The following is a 21,376-nucleotide window of genomic DNA, read 5'->3' on the forward strand; positions in this document are numbered from 1 at the left end:
CAATACTGTCACCAGATTAGATAGAAATTTACCATAGTAGTCAAGCAGACCTAAACTCTGTTCACTCCCTTCAGGATCTCATCCATGGCTTTCTGGAACAGGATTGGTGCCAATGTGATACCGAAAGGCAACCTGTTGTAACAAAATAAGCCTTTTTGTATGTTGATTGTGAGATGTTTGTGAGATGCCAGATCAATCTCCATTTGTAGGTATGCACTGAGAAAATCCAATTTATTGAAACACTGTCCTCCACTAAGAGTAGCAAACAAATCTTCAGTATGAGGTAATAGATATTGGTCTGCACCAAAAAAATGGATTCAATGTCACTTTGAAATCTCCAAAAAATCGGACTGAACTAATGGCCTTGATCACTGGTACAATGAGTGAAGCCAGTAACAAGTCTCCAGTGTTCATTAAATGGTCCAGATTAGCTTCCACTTGAGGCTTCAGAGCAAAGGCACAGCTCTCGGCTTGCAATACTTTGGCTGGCTGTCAGACTTAACAGAGATTTTCACTGACACAATGTTCAAGCTCTTTTTCAAAAACTTTGGAGTACCTGTCCAGTATTTCCTGAAGATTTTTAGGTGCTTTTGTGATTGCCTCAATATAAGTCCAAGTCACCTGGAGCTTCTCAAGCCAAAATCTGCCCAATAATGGTGGATGCTTTCCTTCAGTCACACACAAGGGTAAAATAACTGATTGTCCATCCAGCTGAACTTTCACCTGGAGTATTGCTTTGGGGACCAGCTTTTCTCCAGTATAAGTCTTCAAAATCATGGATGTTTCTTCAAGAGGAACGTGTGACAAAATCTGTTGATAGGTAGATGCAGAAATCAATGAGTCAGCAGCTCCCGTATCAAGCTCCATTCTTGTAAGAACTCCTTCAATCAAAGGTGTAACCCAGATGCCATTTCTGAATCCAGCTTGCAATAACACATCTAGTGCTAAATCTTGGTCAATGTCACTAGAGCTCTTGTTTTCTTCCAGATTATGAATTCCCACCTTCCATCCTTTTTTAGGTTCAGTTGTCATAGATGTTTTCTTGAATATATAGTTACTCTTTGCTGCTGATCGTTGAACTGTCCCACAGCTCATAGCAATGTGTCCCTTCTTGTGGCACTTTCTGCAAATAAACTGGCATGCCCAGCAACCCTTTTTAGCATGCGTATTTTGTGTGCTACTGCCACATGGAAATTCCTTATGTGCCCATGGTCCTCTGTCTCAGTGATTCATGAGATGAACTTTTTGGTTCACACTAAATTCCAGAGAATCCTTCTTTGTAGTCTCCATTGCAACTGTACTTCAACAGTCTTTTTGGATGTAAGCACTTACATAGTCTATAATGTCTTCTGGACCTGGTCATTGCATTATCTGGAGACTAACTGGTCATGTGGGGCAACACTCAGTGGTTGTCCAAACTGATGATGCTCTGACAACCTCCTGAGAGCAACATCAAACTGTGCTATTGACTCTCCACTTCCTTGATGTTGTTGATGAAACTAATACGTTCTGCTATCACTGATGGAATACGAGAAAAATGTCCCTGAACTGCTGCAATAATTATGGTGTACATGGGAGTGCCAGGCACTGGAGATAATAGGTCACACAGAAGTCCATGTCTTCCTACCCATCACTATCAACAAGGATGAAACCTGTTGTCCATCTAGAAAGGTGTTGCAGGTTACAAATTGCTCGGAATGTTTGAGGTATACTGCCCATAATTCATAATTGTCATCAAACTCACCAACATTGCCCACACCATTTCACTGCTCTCCTGTTGCCTCCTGGACATCTCCTGCCACAGGGAAACAGTTTTTATTTGTTACTGCACTATTTGTAGCCCCTTCTGCTGGCCTTGTGCTTACATGGCAAAATGCAGAATTTTTCCTTTGGCTGTGCTTGGTCTCCATCACAGTTGCTAACTTTCATACGGTAAATAAGCACCCTGACTTTCACAATAAGCCAAAAATCAAGCTAAACCCATTTCAAAACAAGGCCAAAACAAGCCAGTCCCTAAGAACTCCAACATTCTCTGTGACTGGAACCCCCCAACGTGCAGTCTGGGACTGTGGTGGGCCCTCTGTGCACTGCTGACTCCCTCTCCCGTGACCCCCCTGCTTATCCCTTGCCCCCGCTTGCTCCCCTTTGCCCCTGCTTGCTGGGAGCCAATCAAATAAAAAAAGCAACAAGCTACAATAAGCAAGGAGCTACAAGCCAAACAAGCACCAAGCCAAAAACTAGCCAACAAGCAACTCACAAGCCAATTAAAACAAGTTAAAATTCTGCATGTTTTCATGGGTTTGGCATGTCTGGTCTCCCTCTGCTGGCTATAGACCCTCAGTGCAGGCTGCAGGCTGTTGGCCAGGCTGCGGCTTGCACATGGTCAACAAAGATGGCTGTTTATTTCTCCTTCACTGCTCTCTTTGAACGGTTCTAGCAGTATATGCAGAACTTGTATCCTTTGTTCTATCTTTATTTACCTACTTGCCCCCTCTAGCTGGTTGGTTCCCACTGTCCCAGGAGCAAAACCAGCAGTCTGACACCCTGTGCCAATAAGTGAACTTTGTCCCCTTTTTCATAGTATTATTTACGTAGTTTTTCTTCTTCATGTTCAATCAGTGGGAAAACTGGACACTCATGGGATATAAATTCCTTGTCGTCAAATGTTATATTTCTGGATCCAGTAGAGAAGGAGACAGACACAAACGTAGAGGGAGCTGATAGAAACACAACTGTGCACTGTGACTGCCTTACTGTTCTGGCTGCAAAACTGAAACAAAGACAAGGTTTTGCACTGGGAAGTGGCAAGCGCTCCAACATTTAAAGGGATAGGACAATGTGTTCTCTATCTAAATTCTTACACTGTGGTACCCAAGTAGTCTTCAGATGGACGGATCTGATTCTCTGGGCTGAAGCTGCTCAAGACCATTTATCTGCTGAAAAGATGAACTCCCTGTTTCGTATCTTAGCACAACCAGCATTTCATTAGTTACAGGATATGCACTTACCCCTTTCTTTGTGCTGGATGCCTTCTTCCAGAGTCTTCTGTGCCTTTTCTGGGTCTTCATGGCCATTTGCTTATATCATGCATAACACCCTTTACAGTGCACCTGAGAGGTTTCTTTATTAGTACTTCTGCATGTCTTTGCCTGCATATTTTCCTATCTTACTTTCCTCCCTTCATGCCTTGTAGATCTCCTCAGAACATAAGGATGTTTCCTGTAAAATTTTGTTGAAATATCTATATTTTGTATGCAAAATCCCTAGTTCTCTGATGCACAAAGATGCTAAGAAGGGCTATTTCCAATGTTATTGAAACAAAGAGTCAGTTCATGTAAAACGAGGGAGGGGGAGCACGTGGCCTAGAATTCTCATTTCTAATATTTCAAAACTTTAATCATTAGCATCCCCTAAGTATTTTATCATTGTTGCTTTAACAACCCATGACATTTACTATAGATATAAGATCCTTTCTAAAGGTGTGGCCTTGGAGTTTTTTAAACAATCCTATACAATTCTATAGCATGGACATAATTCTGCTAAGATGATTGAAAAAAACTATAGAAGAGCTGCTATTTGTTGTTCAGTTCTATAGGACTTAGACACATGGGATGGAAACATTTAAAATCTTGCTGAACATGAGATGAACATTTTGAATGTAGCAAATCTATTTAGATAATTCCTACATTTAACTGTCTAAAATGTTTTTTTTATTGTAGCGCCAAGACAGACCTGTAAATAATTCCAGCCCATGGGCTAGTAAATATCCTTCTGGGGGAAGTTAGACTTTTTGCCAGAATTGATTCCAATTAGCACATTCAAGAACAGTGACTCCTGTTTCCATCCTTAATATTATCTTAGTCTTAGGATAAATTTCAAACAGTATGTTGCACATCTCTCTGTGATATCAACTAAAAATCATTGCTCACCTCTTTTCCTTCATAAATGTGTCTCATTCTCTCTTGCAGTAAATAACTCATTTTACCTTTTAATATTTATTTTGAATCTGAAGCACTTTCTTTCCTCTCAGTATATTCCCTTCATCAGACTATTAGACTATTCAGGAAGGCACAATCTTTTTGTTCTGTGTTTGCAAGTACAGCATTTATAGACCTTACAATCTCTGGCCCCAATCCTGTATGGTGTAGAGGACAGGCGGACTTCTGTGCCAGCACAAAGCCAATATCCCCAAACAAGCACCACCTCACTGAAGTGAACAAGGATCATGCAGTTCCAACAGTCTTCCTGCATATTACAAAATTCATGATCAGTTTCTAAATTGGGACAACAGCAGAATTCAAAATACAATGGGTGGAGGGGCTGATGGTAATAGGAAAGAAAGGTTGCTTCTGTTAGTTGCAGTATTTCCAATCCCCAGGATTAAAAAATCAAGAGATGGTCTTTTCTAAAAAATCACAAGATGATCTTAAAAAAATCATGACATTTTAAAAAATAACTATTGTTGGCTTCTTTTTATTTTCCTTATAGTTTTGAACCTTCAGAGTGCACATTTCCAAGCTTTTATCAGCAAGTGTGAGGGTCCAAAACTCTCTATTTTCCCCTGTGAAAACCAAGATTCTCCCATAATCCCATGGCCTCAGAAGCTGGGGCTCTATGAACAATACCAAATATGGCAATCATGGTAAAACAGCAGGAGCTGGCAACACTATGCTTAGATATGTGTCATTTGGAGATGGAGCCAGATGAAACTTTCAGAATTTTAATTTTTCTATGGACAATCTGTGTCAGAATTTTGAATTTCTATGAAAGAAAAAAAAACACTTGTGCATGGAGAATTCCACTGGAATGTTCATGACTTTTTTCCTGTATTTCTACCAGCTCTGCTTGGGGTTCAGAGTCAGAGTTCTGGGGAGATTTTAAGTGAAATAAGTGGAGGAGAATGGCTAACAGACTGCTTGATGGCCATTTTCATTTGGTAGTTTGCCATCGGCATCTCAGTTTACTATGATGCTCTTTTAGCCATGATTGTAAAAGCCAGCTTCCTGTCTGGTTTTTGCAAAGCCATTACTGATTCTGTGGAACTTTTGCTAAGTTGTCCCCTGGCTAGAATATGCCCAAATAAGCACTACCCCGCTGAAGTCATCAGGGCTCAGTGCAATGCAGAGGTGCACATGCACACAGTCAATTACAGGACTGGGGCAGTGGCTTATAATGCTGGTCTGGATTCCTTGGGATACAAGCTTAAGAATACACTATATAAATAAAAAATGCTGATTACAAATGAATGCTCAGAGTAAGAAAATAGAAGATGCTGAATGCTACTAGTCGAAGTATTACTGATACTTCACTGAACTCCACCCTCCAGATCTCTGGTCTGAGTGTGCATCTATTTGCTTCTACTGCTATTTGCAAAGGAGCACTTCCCTTGTTCTTTAGAATGGTGCATGAAGCAGTATCTTCACAGTGTTTTCCCTCTTTTATTTCTCTCTGCAGTGATGGCTGGGCAGACCGGTATGATGTGACAGACGGGTATCAGCGGGAAGCTGTTGGCGGAATAACAATCAAGCTTCAGTCTCCTGATGTGAAATGGTTTGATGATTATTACCTGCAGCTTCGGCCAGAAACCAATCTCCGAAATCCATGGTTTCAGGAATTCTGGCAGCACAGGTTCCAGTGCCAGCTGAAGGGGTATCCGCAGGAGAATACTAAATACAACAAGACTTGCAACAGTAAGTAGTTGGATTTATTTATGTATTTATACTTAAAATCACTAAGGTTAAAGCCTTGATTTAACTAGATAATACCATGCCAAGGCAGCGAGATTTGCAGGAATAGAAGCTAGAAAGTCTGGAATTTTAATCCCAGATCTGCCACTGAGCGGATGACTAATCAAGAAGTTAAGAGTACTAGGCTGCTTATGAGACCCAAGTCCAGCTCCCTGACCTGACACTGATTTCCTGTGTGACTTTACTGTTACTTACAGTAAAAAGTCTCAAAAGTATCTAAGTGATTTAGGAACCTACATCCCATTTTCAAAACCAATTTAGGCACTTAAAAGCTGATTTGGAAATGTATTTAGGTGCCTGAAAATTCAAAGAAGCAGCTAGTGGGATTTTCAAAAGTGACTAGGCACCCAACTCCCATTGGTTTCACTGGGAGTTAAAAGCTTAGGTACTTTTGAAAACCTCACAAGATGTCTATCTGCAGTGACCAAAATGCATTTAATTTAAGTCCCTTCATAATTAAGTCTAGCTGAAAGTCAATGGAATTTAGGCTCCTAAGTGCTTGTCACTCTTGAAAATGAAATTTAGGCTCCTCTTAATCTGTTTGCTATCAATTTGTGAGCAGAAAAAGAAGGACTAAATTTGTCAAATTGGTCTCGCTGAATACTTTCTCCAGCTCTGATGCTTTGTCCAATGCTATCACATCAATGAACTCTGGAAAAGGAGCAGACTAGACTAGGCTATAATATCCTTAACTGTTTTATTGTTGTTTTTTTGTGTGTAATTAACATAGTTCCATCTGGTAAAGATTTAATGGTGACCACTACTCAGACTCCATTGATGTGTCCAGGTTGTTTGTTATCCATTTCAATATGCGTTGTTTTGCAAATATAGAGTTTATGCTCAATTTTATTGGTCATCATGCTGCTTTAGTTTCCTAAGTTTTACTCTGATCTAACCATCTTGTGGTAAAACTCACAAGAGGGGAACACAAGGCTTGGCTAATAACTCTGATGTTCACCTTGCAGAGTTTCTTTGAATGTTGCCCTCAGGAGTAAGAAGTCTAGGGGCTGCAGGGGTTGGCCTCAAATCCTTGGTTTTTTCTCACGATAGCTTCCAGTCCCCACAGTAGCAGTATGGCTTCCTCATGAAGTCAATGAGTGCCCAGTACCTCTATGAAAATCTGTTCATTTATTTAGGTGCTTAAGTATGGATTTAGGTGTCTGCCTTTAAGCACCCAAATTTGAAAGTTTGGACTTAAACTTCTGTCCAGCTCAATTTCCTCATTTTTAAAACATACTTACTGCAATTCTATGCACCTCTATGGGTCCTTTGTCCAGCTGACTGAAAGAACAAGGGTGATAGCCCCTATAGGAGCTTCCTCTGCTATTGGTGACAGAGGGGGAGGACAGGGAAGGCTTACCTGAATTGAGCAGGGAGGAACAGGAAGTGGCCATACCAGGTTGGGGGGAGGGTACTGACCTTTCAGGTTACCAGAGGAGGGTGTGGTATTTGTATCCCGAGCAGTTCCAGAGAAGCCTTCTCTCATTGGGATTCAGCTGGCACCATCCATCTTCCCACTCATAGAATCAGAGTGGGACCGGATGCCTTCAGGAACCACTGTGGGCATTATGCTAGTCCCTCCCTGTCAGACTGGCTGAGGCAGGGTGGGTTTTTTCACCATCCCCACAGTACGCTTGGCAGGGAGATTCACACATCACAACTTAGTAAATTGAAAAATGTGGCAGGTGTGCAGTGCATCCCTTAAGGAAGCTGCGGGAGGGGGATTCAGGGCTCCTGTGTGTGGTACAGCAGGAAACTAGCCCCCAATAACTCCCATATGAGGGGAGGGCAGTGGGATCCCAGCAAGGGGCTTGCTGTAGCTAGGACAGGAAGTGGGAAGACTGGCAGCAGCACTCCCCGATGGGGAAACAGTTAAGGAAATAATGATGAACTGTACTATTTATTGCAAGGTACTCCCATATACTTCAAGTAAGTAAAGTTGTGGCCAAATTGTACCACAGACACTGTCTCCTGTTCTTCTGGTATGATTAGACAAAGGGTGATATTGATACTTGCTCTCCTTACTAAAATGCTTTGAAGCCTACAGTTGAAAATAATATATTGTTGATGTGTCATATTTATCCTGCTATGAGTGCAGAATTTTGCCCTTAATTTCATCCAGTTAAATATTTTCAGCTCAATAGGAGTTGCATAAAAAAATTATTACAGTATCTTCTAGTGACTCCAGTCAAAGGACTCCCAGCTGTATTGGGAGCTGTACAGAAAATTTAAAAAAAAACACAGCCCCTACACAGAGACCACATAGTCTAAGACAGTGGCAAGAAGATATCAATAAAAAGGTGGGATGGAGGAGGTGGATGAGGTAATAGTTAAAAGAACAACTTGGTGAACAAGCAATATGCTAAAGTCACCACGTGAGTGCAGAGTTTGACCTATAGTCAACTGCTTCATTTTAATGCAGTAATGTCATATTGATAATAATATCTATTCATATAAACAATATATTTTTTAAATACTGAAATAAGTAATAGGCGTTATGGCCAAAATTTGCATATGTGGATGCCTAAATCTGGATTTTGGTACATAAATTTAGTCATCCATGTTTGAAAACTCTAGCCTGTGCTTTCAAATCCCTGTATATTGAGATGATGAGATAGATTCACTCTCACAAATGCGAAATGTATAGATTGTGATGGAGTCCACTCACCACAACAGTGCCTCCTGCTGGCAATCAGAGGGATTAGCTCTGCCAGCTGGAATGCCCTCTCAAGGTGGTATCTCTCCCATCGTTGTCTCTGCCTGCAGACCTGCCTTGGTCCAACTACCACAGCGTCTTCTTCATAAATCAGACCTCTGAATGTGTCACTATCTGTGCTTTCCCCCTTCCAAGTGTGAAGTAGCTCAGTTCAACAGTCTAGTCACTTCACCAGTTGCAAGTGGGAGAACCGGGCCTGCCCACTACTCCGGGTCCCTCCCCAGGGACACTGTAGATATCAGCCTCCTGAACTTCGCTCAATGCTATGTCAATTCCCTGGGTCACTTCCCTGCCCTCTTCTCAGGGTATTCAGCCATCAGCAAGCCAGGAGCTCACTCTTGCTCTCCTGGTCCCTCCAAGCAACTGCTCTATTCAAGGTGCTCCCCTTCTTGCAGCCAACTAGGAATACAGTCCTCATTCCTTTGGCTGTCCACAGCAACTGACTATCTCCGGCCTTGCAGATCCTTTTATGCGAGTCTGCTGCGCCTTGAGTGGCTGTCTGTGCAGCCTCCCTCCACTCGACTGCTTCCCATGCAGCCTCCCTAGGCTGCTTGGAGGACTCACCTTCACTGCTCCTTTCTGCAACAGGGTATGGTAGGGTTCCAGGGGTATGGCAGGCTTCCAGGGGTATGGCAGGGTATGACAGGCCTCTTCCACTCCAGTGTGGGGCGAACACACCATCACAAGATTCATGAGTGATGCTAGCCTTGTAGATCTCATTTTATAGTAGACAAAAAATGTACACAGTCATTGTTACACAGTCACTATTTATTAGGGCAGGAGGAAATTAAGTGAGTCATGCAAAATGAAAATGTGATGGTGAAGTAAAGAGCACATGAAAACCAGCCCCAAATGAATATAGCTTTTCTTCTTTCATTTCTATCAACTTCTGATAAGTTTCCATCTCTTCACATATACTTTGACTCACGTTGACATTTTAGCATCAAGCCATTTTTTATGTGCAGATTGAGTATATTTACCTAATCCAAATGGGTGCCACTTCTACTGCTGTTGTTAAGTACATTGATTTTCTGCCCAGCTAGAGCACTACTGAAAGGGAGAAGTTTGCAGACTTATCTGACTTCATGCTCAGTGTTATCAATTCTGTGTCACAGGAAAATTGATGTGAGCCACCTAAGTAGAGTGAAGGTCAGAGCAAAGGATTTAAATTACACCTTTAACTGGAGACTTTCCATAGCCCAAGAACACTTGGGGTTTTACAAGAATTGGAGTGTGCTTCCCCTCTGGCACCAGTCAGATGCTTTTGATTAACCAAGGCTCCAGTTCAGTTAGGCAATTAAACATGAGCATAGCTCTAAGCAGCTGAGTAATTCCGTTGAAGTCAATGAATGTCCAACGTCAGCACCATGTCACAAGAGGTTAATCCAACCCCTTGATGTTATATAACTTTAGACCTTTGCAGCCTGAGTATATATCAGTGTCTCCCTCTTTCACAAAAGAAAATACACACACAGAGTTCCAAATTCCTAGTGCCTTTTTTTCCTAGCAACAATGTTTTCCTAATACATCTCCTCTCTAGGCAAACTGAAACCTCACCAAAATAAGTCATGAGGTACAATCCTGGATGCATGGAAGTTATTAACAAAACTGCCATTGACTTCAATGAGTCAAGGAATTTATCCATTGAATTTATGAATCTGTTGTTGTCAGTCTAGAGGCCTCTAATATGGGCGTTTATGGCTCAAACAGTTACTGTTTTGTTTATTTATTTGTATTACTGTAGCACCTAGGACCCCATTGTGCTAGGCACTGTACAAACCCAGAGCAATAACATGGCCTCTGCCCCCAAAATCTCATGGTTTAAGTATAAGGCAAGAAACGACTGATGGATCAGACAGACAAATAGGGGAGTACAAGGAAACAATGAGGCAACATTGCCTCATTATGATAACCATTGGTCTCACCACACCAGCTGTCTGATGTCAAGTTTTTTGTAGGCATCACAGTGAAGAGACTTTGAATGAGGCTATTGAGGCTGCTTTGCAGATGTTTACAGAGTGCTCCTCCCATGCATGAGGAGCAGCATGGGAGAAAGCGCAAAGGTGTTTGTTGGAAAATTGAACAAGTGGGTAACGGAGGCTGGGATCATTGATTGATCAGAGGTGGGAGTTGGCATCTTGATAGTGAATGAAGGTTGATGAACGTTAGGGTGGGGATAGGCCATGAATAACCTAGAAAGTGAAAACAAGGTAGCTTATGTCTGGTGTGATAGAGAAGAGAATGGAGGGATGAAAAGAGAGGGATGACATGGTCAAAGCAATGGGTTAGGAAAATCATCTTTGTACCAGCATCCTGAATGAATAAGAGCAAGGCCCCAGAAGAGGAGAATATCTTTCCATTAATGATTAAACTAGTTAGCTCTTCACTACCTAAAAAAAAAAGAGATGGAAATGCCCAAATAGCCGAGGGAAAACTCGAAACAGTTTTCTACCACGATTGCTGTAGAAAGCACAGGCACACAAAAGCCAAATGCATACATGTCTATGGTGTTCACTGAAACTCAACCAGCTGGAATGGCAGATACTTAACAAGGTTGAGAGGACTCATCGGTTATGGGAATTCAGGTCCAGGCACAGTTGTCAAATCTAGGCTCCTTGATATTGGAGTTCCATCACACATTGCTTTTTTGAGGCTTTTTGATATAATGTTGGAGTCAAATGTAAATGTCATCTTGTTACATTGCAGAATTGAAAACATATCTTGGCTAAACCCCAAAACAAAAAGCCAAAGTTGGTTTTACATGGCTAGGCCACAGCCAGCATGGGCAGGTCCCAGTCCCTGTCTCAGACTGTGCCTTTCAAATTTCCCTCATTTTGAGGGACAGCGCTCATTTTAGCTGTCTACATTCTACACTAATTTGGCATCTCCTCACTTTTACAGTTAATTACTTATATCAGAAATTTAAAAAAAAATCATCAGACTGAAATTATAGAAGAATTCATTTCGGTTTTTGAAAGAGTGAATTTTAATTTTCCTCCATGAGTAATTTTTGTGTCCTTCAGTTTGGTGCTTTGGCACTCATACCATCCCACATTTGGGCCTTGGCAGGTTAAGATATGTTCTAGCCTTAGAATTGATTAGAAACGTGCCCAAGCCCACATTTGAGAGACCCTGTAATTCTCTCAAAATTCAGGAGGGTGGCAGGTGTGGTTCAAATCCAGAGGTTTTCAATTTAATTCATTACAAAGATGCAGGCTAGCTACAAAGTTTGGCTGCAGCTCTGAGGTTTCCCAATATTTGGAGGCATTCTGATCTGGGACTTTAATGCAAATAAATCTCCATTTTTTTAGAGTCGCTCAGAGAAGAAAACAGCCTGCAGTTAGGAGTGCTATAGACAGCGCTACACCTGACTGGAGAAAGATGCTTGTGGTGTTCCTGGATTTAAAACATTAATAATTCAGTCTCTTTAATAAATTTATTTTTCCTGCTACAGCTGCTTATTTCCAAATTCTGAAAACTCCTCTGAACGCTGACTTCAAAGCTAACACTCATTTTCTTCCACCCTAACTCTCCCCATCTCCCTCCTTCTATGCATGCTGGTATCCTTTGATATTATATATTATGATTTGATTCCTTACAATATCATCATTCCCTCTTTCACTCCACATGGACTACATATCCGAACTTGAACAACTCCTTGGAGTATCTAATGTCATGGATTAGGTAGATGGAGTGTCTCTATTCTTAATAACAAATGTAAACTATAACTAAATGGATGTAGGTCCTATAATGTTTCTTACCTGATGGCTTACTTAGACCAATTTCTTTAGTTTTTTCTTTCAGCAGTATATTTTCCCTGGTGTAGAATTTAAGGACTTCATGTAGTGTTTTGCAAATGCAGCAAATTTTCAGTATAACGGCCACCATACAACATTATCTCCAGTAAGGCCGTGGCCCAGATTTTCAAAGATATTTAGGCACCTAAAGATGGGATTTTCAAAAGTGCCTAAGCAAGTTAGGTGCTTAGTTCCTATTGATTTCAATAGCCTGCTTAGGTGATTTTGCAAATCCAGTTAGGCACCTATTTGCACATCTTTAGGTGCCTACATATCTTTGAAAATCTGGCCCCTGATTCAAAACCCATTACAATCAAACTGAAATCCATGAAAAGAGTCATTTTGTTGGGGCAGGTCTTAAATGCAAATCAGGCTGTGAATAACACAAGTAAATATTCGTTTCATGATACAATTGTTGGTGGTGTTGGGGTTGTTTTAAAGAGCGTGTTTAGCATTTCAGCTTCTACATAACTCAGTTTCTTTGACCATAAATCAGAATGGAAGATCCACTCTTCTGGACACAAAAGCATATTAAATGTATCACTAGCAATTCACTTCAGTCCCAACGAGTGAAAATTAGAGCTGGTCAAAAAAAATTCTCAGTGGAACCGTTTTCCACTGGAAAATGCAGTTTTGCTGAAATCAAAACATTTCTCATGACTGTTTATTTGATTAAATTTTCAAGAGAAAACATGTAAAACATCATTTTGACTTTCTCATTTCAACTTTTATTGTACAAGAATGTTAATATTCTATTATATTTATTTATTATAGAATATAATCATTTGACATTATTCAAATTAAACTTTTCAATGTTCCTAAAGCAATATGGGGGGGGGGATTTCTATTCTATGATAGAATTTAAAACTGAATTGCAGGGGAGGGCATATTTGCTTTTGTGCAGTGCCTAGCACACGGAAGCCCCATTCTTGGTTCGTCTCGAGGCACTACCATAATAAACAGGATTCATAGTAATTTCCTGTTACTAACCTACTCACTTAACATGAACATAATATAAAAACAATTTGATTCATATTTAAGGCTTATTTGTTTTGAAGGAGACCCTTGAGAGTCCCTCATTTTTTCCCACCTAATTCTCTCCACTTGGGCATGCTCTATCATAGCAATAACTCTTACCAAGGCTCAGAGGGATGGACCCAGTTCCAGAACCACTCAAAATGACCTTTCTCATCCACCAGAGGGGATGCTCAAGAGGGACGCAAAGTGCGTCATTGCATCAGGCCTAAGCAAGTTCTCTCTACAGTGCTTCCAGTCCCTGCTGGCTGAAAAAAGTTAAAAGCCAAACTGATTATCCACACATGAGAGCACTGAATACCATCAGCTTGGCTCTTCTTGCTTGTTTGATTTTTTCCTGTAGAGTTTAACTAACTGTTCTCACCGTGAGTGAGACAGCGGGAGATTCCCCAGATTGGAGCACCGGGGAATTCAAAATCAACACACATGTTTGTTTTCTTCTTTTTAAATTCTTCCTCTATATGAATGTACAAGACAGAGCAAGTAAATCTGAAAATCATGCAGCATGTAATAGAAAAGTATCATATACTTTCTATGGACATTTTAAACCAGCACCTGGAATTCTGTACCAGAGGCATCATTATCTATTTAAAAAAGAACAGTAGTACTTGTGGCACCTTAGAGACTAACAAATTTATTGTAGTATAAGCTTTTGTGGGCTACAGCCCACTTCATCGGATGCATGCCGTGGAAAATACAGTAGGAAGATAGATAGATATATACACACACAGAGAGAACGTGAAACAATGGATGTTACCATACACACTCTAACGAAAGAGATTAGTTAAGATGTCTATTTAATAATTCTAAAGGACGATATAAAAATAGAATTTCATTGTTGTTCTCCATTAGATTCTATTGATTGTTTAAGAGTAATTTCTATTGAATGCTACTGGTTTCACCCTCATTACAATCTTCAGGAAGATCCTTACTGAGGATAGTAGTTCAGTATGTGCCAGAGTGTACATTCATGTTCATGTTCCATTCAAAAAGAATAGAACTTAAGTACATGCTTGGAAGTTTTAACTGTATGCTTAAATGCTGTTCTAAATGGGTATTGATTTAAGCATCTGCTGAAGTGCTTTCCAGAATCAGGGCCTAACACCCAGTTCAGCAAGATATTTAAGCATGTGCCTTACCTTACATGCACAGTCCCACTGAGGAGAGTGGGAATACCTGTATGCTTAAAGTTAGACATGTGCTTAAACAATGCTTGGTCAACTGGCCTCAGATCACTTTAGACTTTGTAAAAGAATTAGAGATGCAGGACAAGTACAAATTTTCCCAAAGTTTAGGAATATTCTGATTTGGGACTTTAATGCAAATAAATTTCCATTTTTTAGTGTTTCGGTATTAAGAGAATTTATTTCCTTCACTTTGGTTTTTAGATTTTCTCTAGCTACAGAGCCTTGATGTATTGCAGACCAACAGATGCATTCTGTGGGGCAAATTTGTTGCTCTGTGGCAAATAGAAGCAATCACATTTAGAGGAGATGCTTTCCCAGCTGCAGAAATCAGAGCAGCTAATTCCCTCAGATTTCCTTTGACGATTGCTAGCAGGTTCTATGAAGAGCTAAGCAGCATCATTACAATGTATCAGGTGAACTGAGTGAGATCAAATGTGTAAAGAAAGGCTGGGTAATAATTCTATAAAATAGCAGCACAAAGCCCAATAACTAGAGTTCCTACAACTCAGAGTAAAGTTATTACATTTTCAAGCCGTCATTAGTAATAAGGCAGTTGGAATATCATTTTAAAATAAATATTGTTGCTGATGCACATCAGATTCATTATATCGGTCACTCTAATTAAGAGCACAGTTTGTGAGCTGTTAATTTTGAGGCTGAATAATTGGATAAAGTTGTGTGCATTGTAATGTAATACGCTTGTTCAATTTTCCACTTAATTTCGATTAATGTGGATTTTACATGTAATCTATTGTTACAGTTATTACGCCTATTATTTTTAATTAGGAAAAAACATTTCCTCAGGAGAATGAAACAAATAATTTGCAAGTTTAAAAAAAAAAGTTTGTACTCAGTCATAGACCTAGGAAATTTGGTTTTCAGAGAAGCTGATTGCCCACCACTTCACCCAACGTTCATAGGAGCCGTGGGAGCGCAGCACCTCTGAAAATCAAGACCAGAGATTAGAGATGAGAAAGATCTTTTACATCACCTTGTTCATCTTTTGACCAGTGTGAAATGGTTGTCAATGAAAAAACAGTTTTATGGACATATTTTCCCCCTGGTGAACTTTTGCACCATCCTATATTTTAGATATGATTAAGAACTTGATTGTAATCCTCTCATCCTGCCCCAGTAAGGGCCAAGCACATTGGTGCGCTGCCCAACAGCAGGGAAGGAACCAAACAGTGCTTCTCAGAGCCGCAATCTGGCCCCTGCTTCTCCAAGGTGGATGAAATCTGAGCTAGTTCTATTACTAAAGTGTGGTTGTAACCAGAATAGTGACTGTTTGGAAAAGATATTGTAAAGCTTATTGTTTATTCTCGCTTATGACTACCCACATCACAGTTATTCCCATTACATATGAAATTGCTAGCGCCGCGTTAACCGCTCCTCCTTCAGGCCCACTGACAGCAATTCCAGGCCCCAGGGCAGGACAGTCAATTGGCCACCGTGTGTGGATGTGGTCCGCCTGACATTTGGGCGGTGCTGCGCCTGTGCTGGTTGGTGCCCAGCGAGCTGCTGGCTGCATTGCTGGGTGCGCTCTTCCGGCATGGCCAATGCTTCCACATGCCCACCTGGTAGGGTTGCCAACTGTCTAATTGTGGAAACCCAAAGACCCTTGTCCCACTCCTTCCCTGAGGCCATGCCCCTGTCACTCTCCTTCTCCAAAGCCCCACACCGTGCTCACTCCATCCCCCCTCCCTCCAGTGCTTACTCTCCTCCACTCTCACTCACTTTCACCATGCTGGGGCAGGGGGTTGGGGTGTCGGAGAGGGTGTGGAGTTGGGCTCTGGGAGGGAGTTTGGGTGCGGGAGGGGATGAGGAGTCGGGCTCTGGGAGGGAGTTTGGGTACGGGGTGCAGGCTCTGGGCTGGGTCAGGGGGCTGGGGTGCAGACAGGACCGGCACCAGGGTTTCTCACACCCTAGACGCACGGCCATTTTGCCGCCCCCTGCGCTGATCCCACGGCTCCGGTGGAGCTGCTGCAGGCATTTCTGCAGAGGGTCCGTTGGTCCGTGGCTCTGGTGGAGCTGCTGCAGGCATGCCTGCGGGAGGTCCACCGGAGCCGCGTGAGCAGCCGACCATCCGCAGGCATGCCTGCGGCAGGTCAGCCAGAGCCGCCTGCTGCCCCCCCGGCAAAATGCCACCCCCTCAATAATCCTGGCGCCCTAGGCGATTGCCTAGGCTGCCTAAATGCTAGCGCTGGTCCTGGGTGCAGAAGGAAGTAAGAGGGTTGGCGCTTACCTCAGGCGGCTCCCAAAAGCGACTAGCACACCCCTCTGGCAGCAGCTCTTAGGCAGGGGGCCCAGAGAGTCCGCTACCTGCAGGCATCACTCCTGCAGCTACCATTGAATGCTGTTCCTGACCAATGGGAGCTGCAGAGTTGGCACTCAGGGCGGGGGCAGCATGCAGAGATCCCCTCCGCAGGGGCCACAAGGATGTGCTGGCCACTCCTGGGAGTGGCACGGAACGAGGGTGGGCAGGAAGCCTGCCTTAGCCTTGCTGTGGTGCACAGCCAGCAGCAGTGGTCGGAGACCCCCGGGCCCTTTTAAATTGTTCAGGCCCCTGGGCAATTGCCTGTTTGCCGCCCCCACCTCCCACCCCCGTCGGCAGGCCTGTCCTGCTGTTTCTGCCTCTTCTATATTCATCAATGATAAAGATGGCTGGAATGTAGCTGACAGTTTTGCTGATGATACATGAGGCTGAGTAGCATCCAGTCTACTCTCCCTTGGCTGTATCAGTGCTGCGAACATGTTGTTAACACTAATAGGTTATAAAGGAAACTCAGTAGGGTACATCTCAACGTGACTATGACTAAAGTAGGCCAAAGGACCAAGCTTAAAAGGAAGGAAAAAAGTTAAGCAGCCTGACGTTCAGCATAGCTAATGTTTGTAAGCTTGCATAAAATGCTGAAAATGACAAAACAGATAACGCAATGGGACACAATGGGGAATTATAAGATCTTGGAAGATAAATGAATGGATGTTGAAGGTTATTAATGTCATCTAGAGATAAATATACTCTGGACATAAAGGTCAATGAAAATGAGCAGGATATGCAAGTAATTTAAAACAATAAAGGAGAGACACGTATGAAAGATGAAACACCAGGAAGAGGGAAGCAGCAGAAAGATAAGGGATTAAGGTAAGAGATTAGTACTGCATACTAGAAGTAAAGCAATAATGACAAATGAAATCTTAAATTAACGCATTTTCCAGGGACATTAAAATCAAGAGGTTACTAAACCACAGGAACATAAGAATTGCCCTTCAATTGGTCTCACGAATAGTTAAACATTTTCTTAATGCAGCATGAGGTTTTATCTCCCCTCCAAGATTTTTCTATTGTTGCATTAATTCTTATATTCTCAGGGAATATTCATGTCAGCCACATACGTGCCCAAACCCTCTCTGAGGAGAGACAGTGGCAGAGCCAGGTTTTGCAATGGGAGGGGTGGAGCGATGAGTCAATGTTGATGCCACTTTCCATTATACCTTTTGGCTTATTAATTTCACACATGTTGTCATGCCTGCTGGATCCACCACAAACCTAATCTCAATTTAGTGTGGTGGGGAGGGGGAGGCGGGGGTGTTAGAGGGGGCAGGGCTGGAAAGCAAGCCTCCTGCACATTCACCTGACAGGAATGGCTCTTGTTTTATGGGACTGGGCCTGGGCCCCCACTCTGGACATTGCAATCTGGTGCCCAGGATTGCAGTGCCTTTCAGATTTGGCCTGGATGCCCCTAGGTCATGAAGGGAGAGGAGCTGGGCCCAGCCCTGCGAGACAGGAATCACCACTGCTGGGTGAGTGCAGAACAGGCTGGTTCTCCAGCACCATGTGAAAAATCATGTTAGATTCCTCCTTTTGTCAATTGGACAATATACCTAAGGGCTGCTGGGCCAGGCGGAGAGGTTGGGGGTCAACAATGGAACTAATTGTGTGCTTAAAATTGATTGGAAAAAGGCAAATATAGTGCCCATATTTTAAAAAAGGAAGAAAGAGAAGCCGGGGAACTACAGCCTCACTTTGTTCCCGGCAAAATCATGGAGTAGGTCCTCAAGGAATTCATTTTGAAGCACTTGGAAGAGAGGAAGGTGATCATGGATTCACCAAAGGCAACATGGATTCACCAAAGGCAAGTCATGCCTGACCAACCTGATTGCCTTCTATGATGAGATAACTGGCTCTGTGGATATGGGAAAAGAGGTGGATGTGATGTATCTTGACTTTAGCAAAGATTTTGATATGGTCTCCCACAGTATTCTTGTCAGCAAGTTAAAAAAGTATGGATTGGCTGAAAGGATTATAAGGTAGATAGAAAGCTGGGGGAGAGGTAGCTCAGTGGTTTGAGCATTGGTCTTCTAAAGCCAGGGTTATGAGTTTAGTCTTTGAGGGGACCACTTAGGGATCAGTACTTGGTCCTGCTAGTCCAGCAGGGGGCTGGACTCAATGACCTTTCAGGGTCAATTCCAGTTCTATGAGATAGGTATATCTTGATATATGCATATATATTTTTAAGCTGGCTAGATTGTTGGGCTCAATGGGTAGTGATCAACAGCTCGATGTCTAGTTGGCATCCAGTGTCAAGCAGAGTGCCCCAAGGGAGGTCCTGGGGCCAGTTTTGTTCAACATCTTTATCAGTGATCTGGAAGATGGGATTAATTGCACCTTTAGCAAGTTCTCAGATGACACTAAACTGGAGGATAGGTAGATATGCTGGAGGGTAGGGATAGCATCCAGAGTGACCTAGACAAATTGGACGATTGGACCAAAAGAAATCTGATGAGGTTCAACAAGGACAGGTGCACTTCCTGCGCTTAGGAAGGAAGAATCCCATGCACTGCTACAGGCTAGGGACTGACTAGCTCAGCAGCAGTTCTGGGATTATAGTGAACAAGAAGCTGCATATGAGTCAGCAGTGTGCCTTCGTTGCCAAGAAGATCAATGGCATATTGGGCTGTATTAGTAGGAGCATTGCCAGTAGATTGAGGAAAGTGATTATTCCCTTCTATTCAGCACTGGTGAGGCCACACCTGGAGTATTGCATCCAATTTTGGTCCCCTCACTACAGAAGGGGAACAGATGTGGACAAGCTGGAGAGAGTCCAATGAAGGGCAACAAAAATAATTAGGGGGCTGGGGCACATGACTTATGAGGAGAGGCTGAGGGAACTGGGGTTTATTTAGTCTGCAGTTGAGAAGAGTGAGGGGGGATTTGATAATAGCCTTCAACTACTTGAAGGGGGGTTCCAAAGAGGACGGAGTTAGGCTGTTCTCAGTGATGGCAGATGACAGAACAAGGAGTAATGGTCTTAAATTGCAGTGTGAGAGGTCTAATTTGGATATTAGGAAACACTACTTCACTAGGAGGATGATGAAGCACTGGAATGGGTTAGCTAGGGAGGTGGTGGAATGTCCATCCTTAGAGGTTTGTAAGGCCCAGCTTGACAAAGCCCTGGCTGGGATGATTTAGTTGGTGTTAGTCCTACTTTGAGCAGGGGATTGGACTAGTTGACCTCCTGAGGTCTCTTCCAACCCTAATCTCCTATGATTCTATGTTCTGGAAATGGATGAAAATCCAGATTCACTGTATGGGAATCTTCCAGGAGGTGCAGGTTTGTGTTTGTTTCGGCTGCAGTCTTCTGGTGTGGAGCCTTCCAATCCTTCTAAGCTTCTGTTTGGTCTGCTGCCTGGCACAGATTTTAATTCAAAAAGAGGCAGCAAAACAGATCCAGGAGCCATTACCTAGTATATTTAAAATCTTGTTAAAAGGGGAAATATTGATTGAGCTGGGCCGGTTTCTTAAACAGATCCTAACTCTCTTTAAATGTGTTAGGTACTGAAGTCTTTCATGAGTCAAAGGTTTGGGTTTGATACTCATTCCTGAAATTTAGTCAGTTCATTTTTATGACCTTTCACTACGTGAATACAGAATCCCCTGTATAGAATGTGTCTGAGCAGAGTGACCAAGTTGGCCAACTTTCAAATTTTATTTATTTATCTAACCAGAGTCAGGTTTCCTTACAAAAGTTTTCTTTGTAAAATTGAATATTCTTTCGAACAGAAAAGGACCACATTAATTCTTTGAATTAGTAACTTGTCTCTTGTGAAGGGACAGATGAGTTAACCAGGGGAAGCCTGGCCAGATCGTCTCATCATTAACCATGTGGGCTGCAGGAAGGAGAGACAGGAACTATTATTTCAGCTGTACACCACTGGAGATCCATGTAGGCTGAAGTGATGCTTTTGCAGGCAACTAAACTCGCTTTAGGGTTGCTCTGCACTTGCTGTGCAAGGGATAATCTAGGCCATTATCTACATGTGAGGCCTAAAACTAAAAATGTGTGTGTCTTTAACGCAGTTACCAGACAAAAATTCTACAAGGTCGACTGACAGTTAGATGCTCCTTTCCAGTTCCACATATCCTGTTAAATTCCAGACCTTCTACCAGACATAGGAAGGTTCAGTTTTGAGTGACTCACAGAAGCCATAATCTTGAAAGGTTCTGAGTGTTCACAACTCCCATAGATTTCAAGAGGAGCTGTGGTTGCTTAGCATCTCACAGGACCAGGTAGCAGTATGATGTTAATAAGATTGCTTTGCTGACAGAATATCAGTTTGCCAGTTCCACTCAAGACTTCATTTCCATGGTAGCATTTTGGGTTGTAGTCAGGGGTGGCATGTTTGTAGAAATTTTGGTGGTGCCCCAGAACCCACCCCTGCCCAAACTCCGCCCCCCACCTGCCCAAAGCTCTGGGAGGGAGTTTGGTGAGGAAGGAGTCTGTGGTGCAGGTGCTAGGCTGGGGCAGGGGATTGGGGTGCAGGATGCAGGCTCTGGGAGGGAGTTTGGGGATGGGAGGGATGCAGAGGGATGGGGTGCAAGGGTGAGGGCTG

General features: G+C 42.6%; 1 protein-coding gene across 2 annotated transcripts in view; it reads left to right on the top strand.

Annotated features, from left to right (window-relative positions):
* Positions 1-21,376, top strand: part of GRM5 (glutamate metabotropic receptor 5) — a 219,698-nt gene that overhangs the window by 127,123 nt on the left and 71,199 nt on the right. For both annotated transcript variants that reach the window (XM_032768731.2, XM_032768732.2), the window contains exon 2: positions 5,455-5,690. In XM_032768731.2, the coding sequence (XP_032624622.2) occupies positions 5,455-5,690 (236 nt within the window). The remainder of the gene's footprint in view (positions 1-5,454; positions 5,691-21,376) is intronic.

This window comes from Chelonoidis abingdonii, chromosome 1 (genome assembly GCF_003597395.2).
Source record: "Chelonoidis abingdonii isolate Lonesome George chromosome 1, CheloAbing_2.0, whole genome shotgun sequence".
Classification (NCBI taxonomy): Eukaryota; Metazoa; Chordata; order Testudines; family Testudinidae; genus Chelonoidis; species Chelonoidis abingdonii.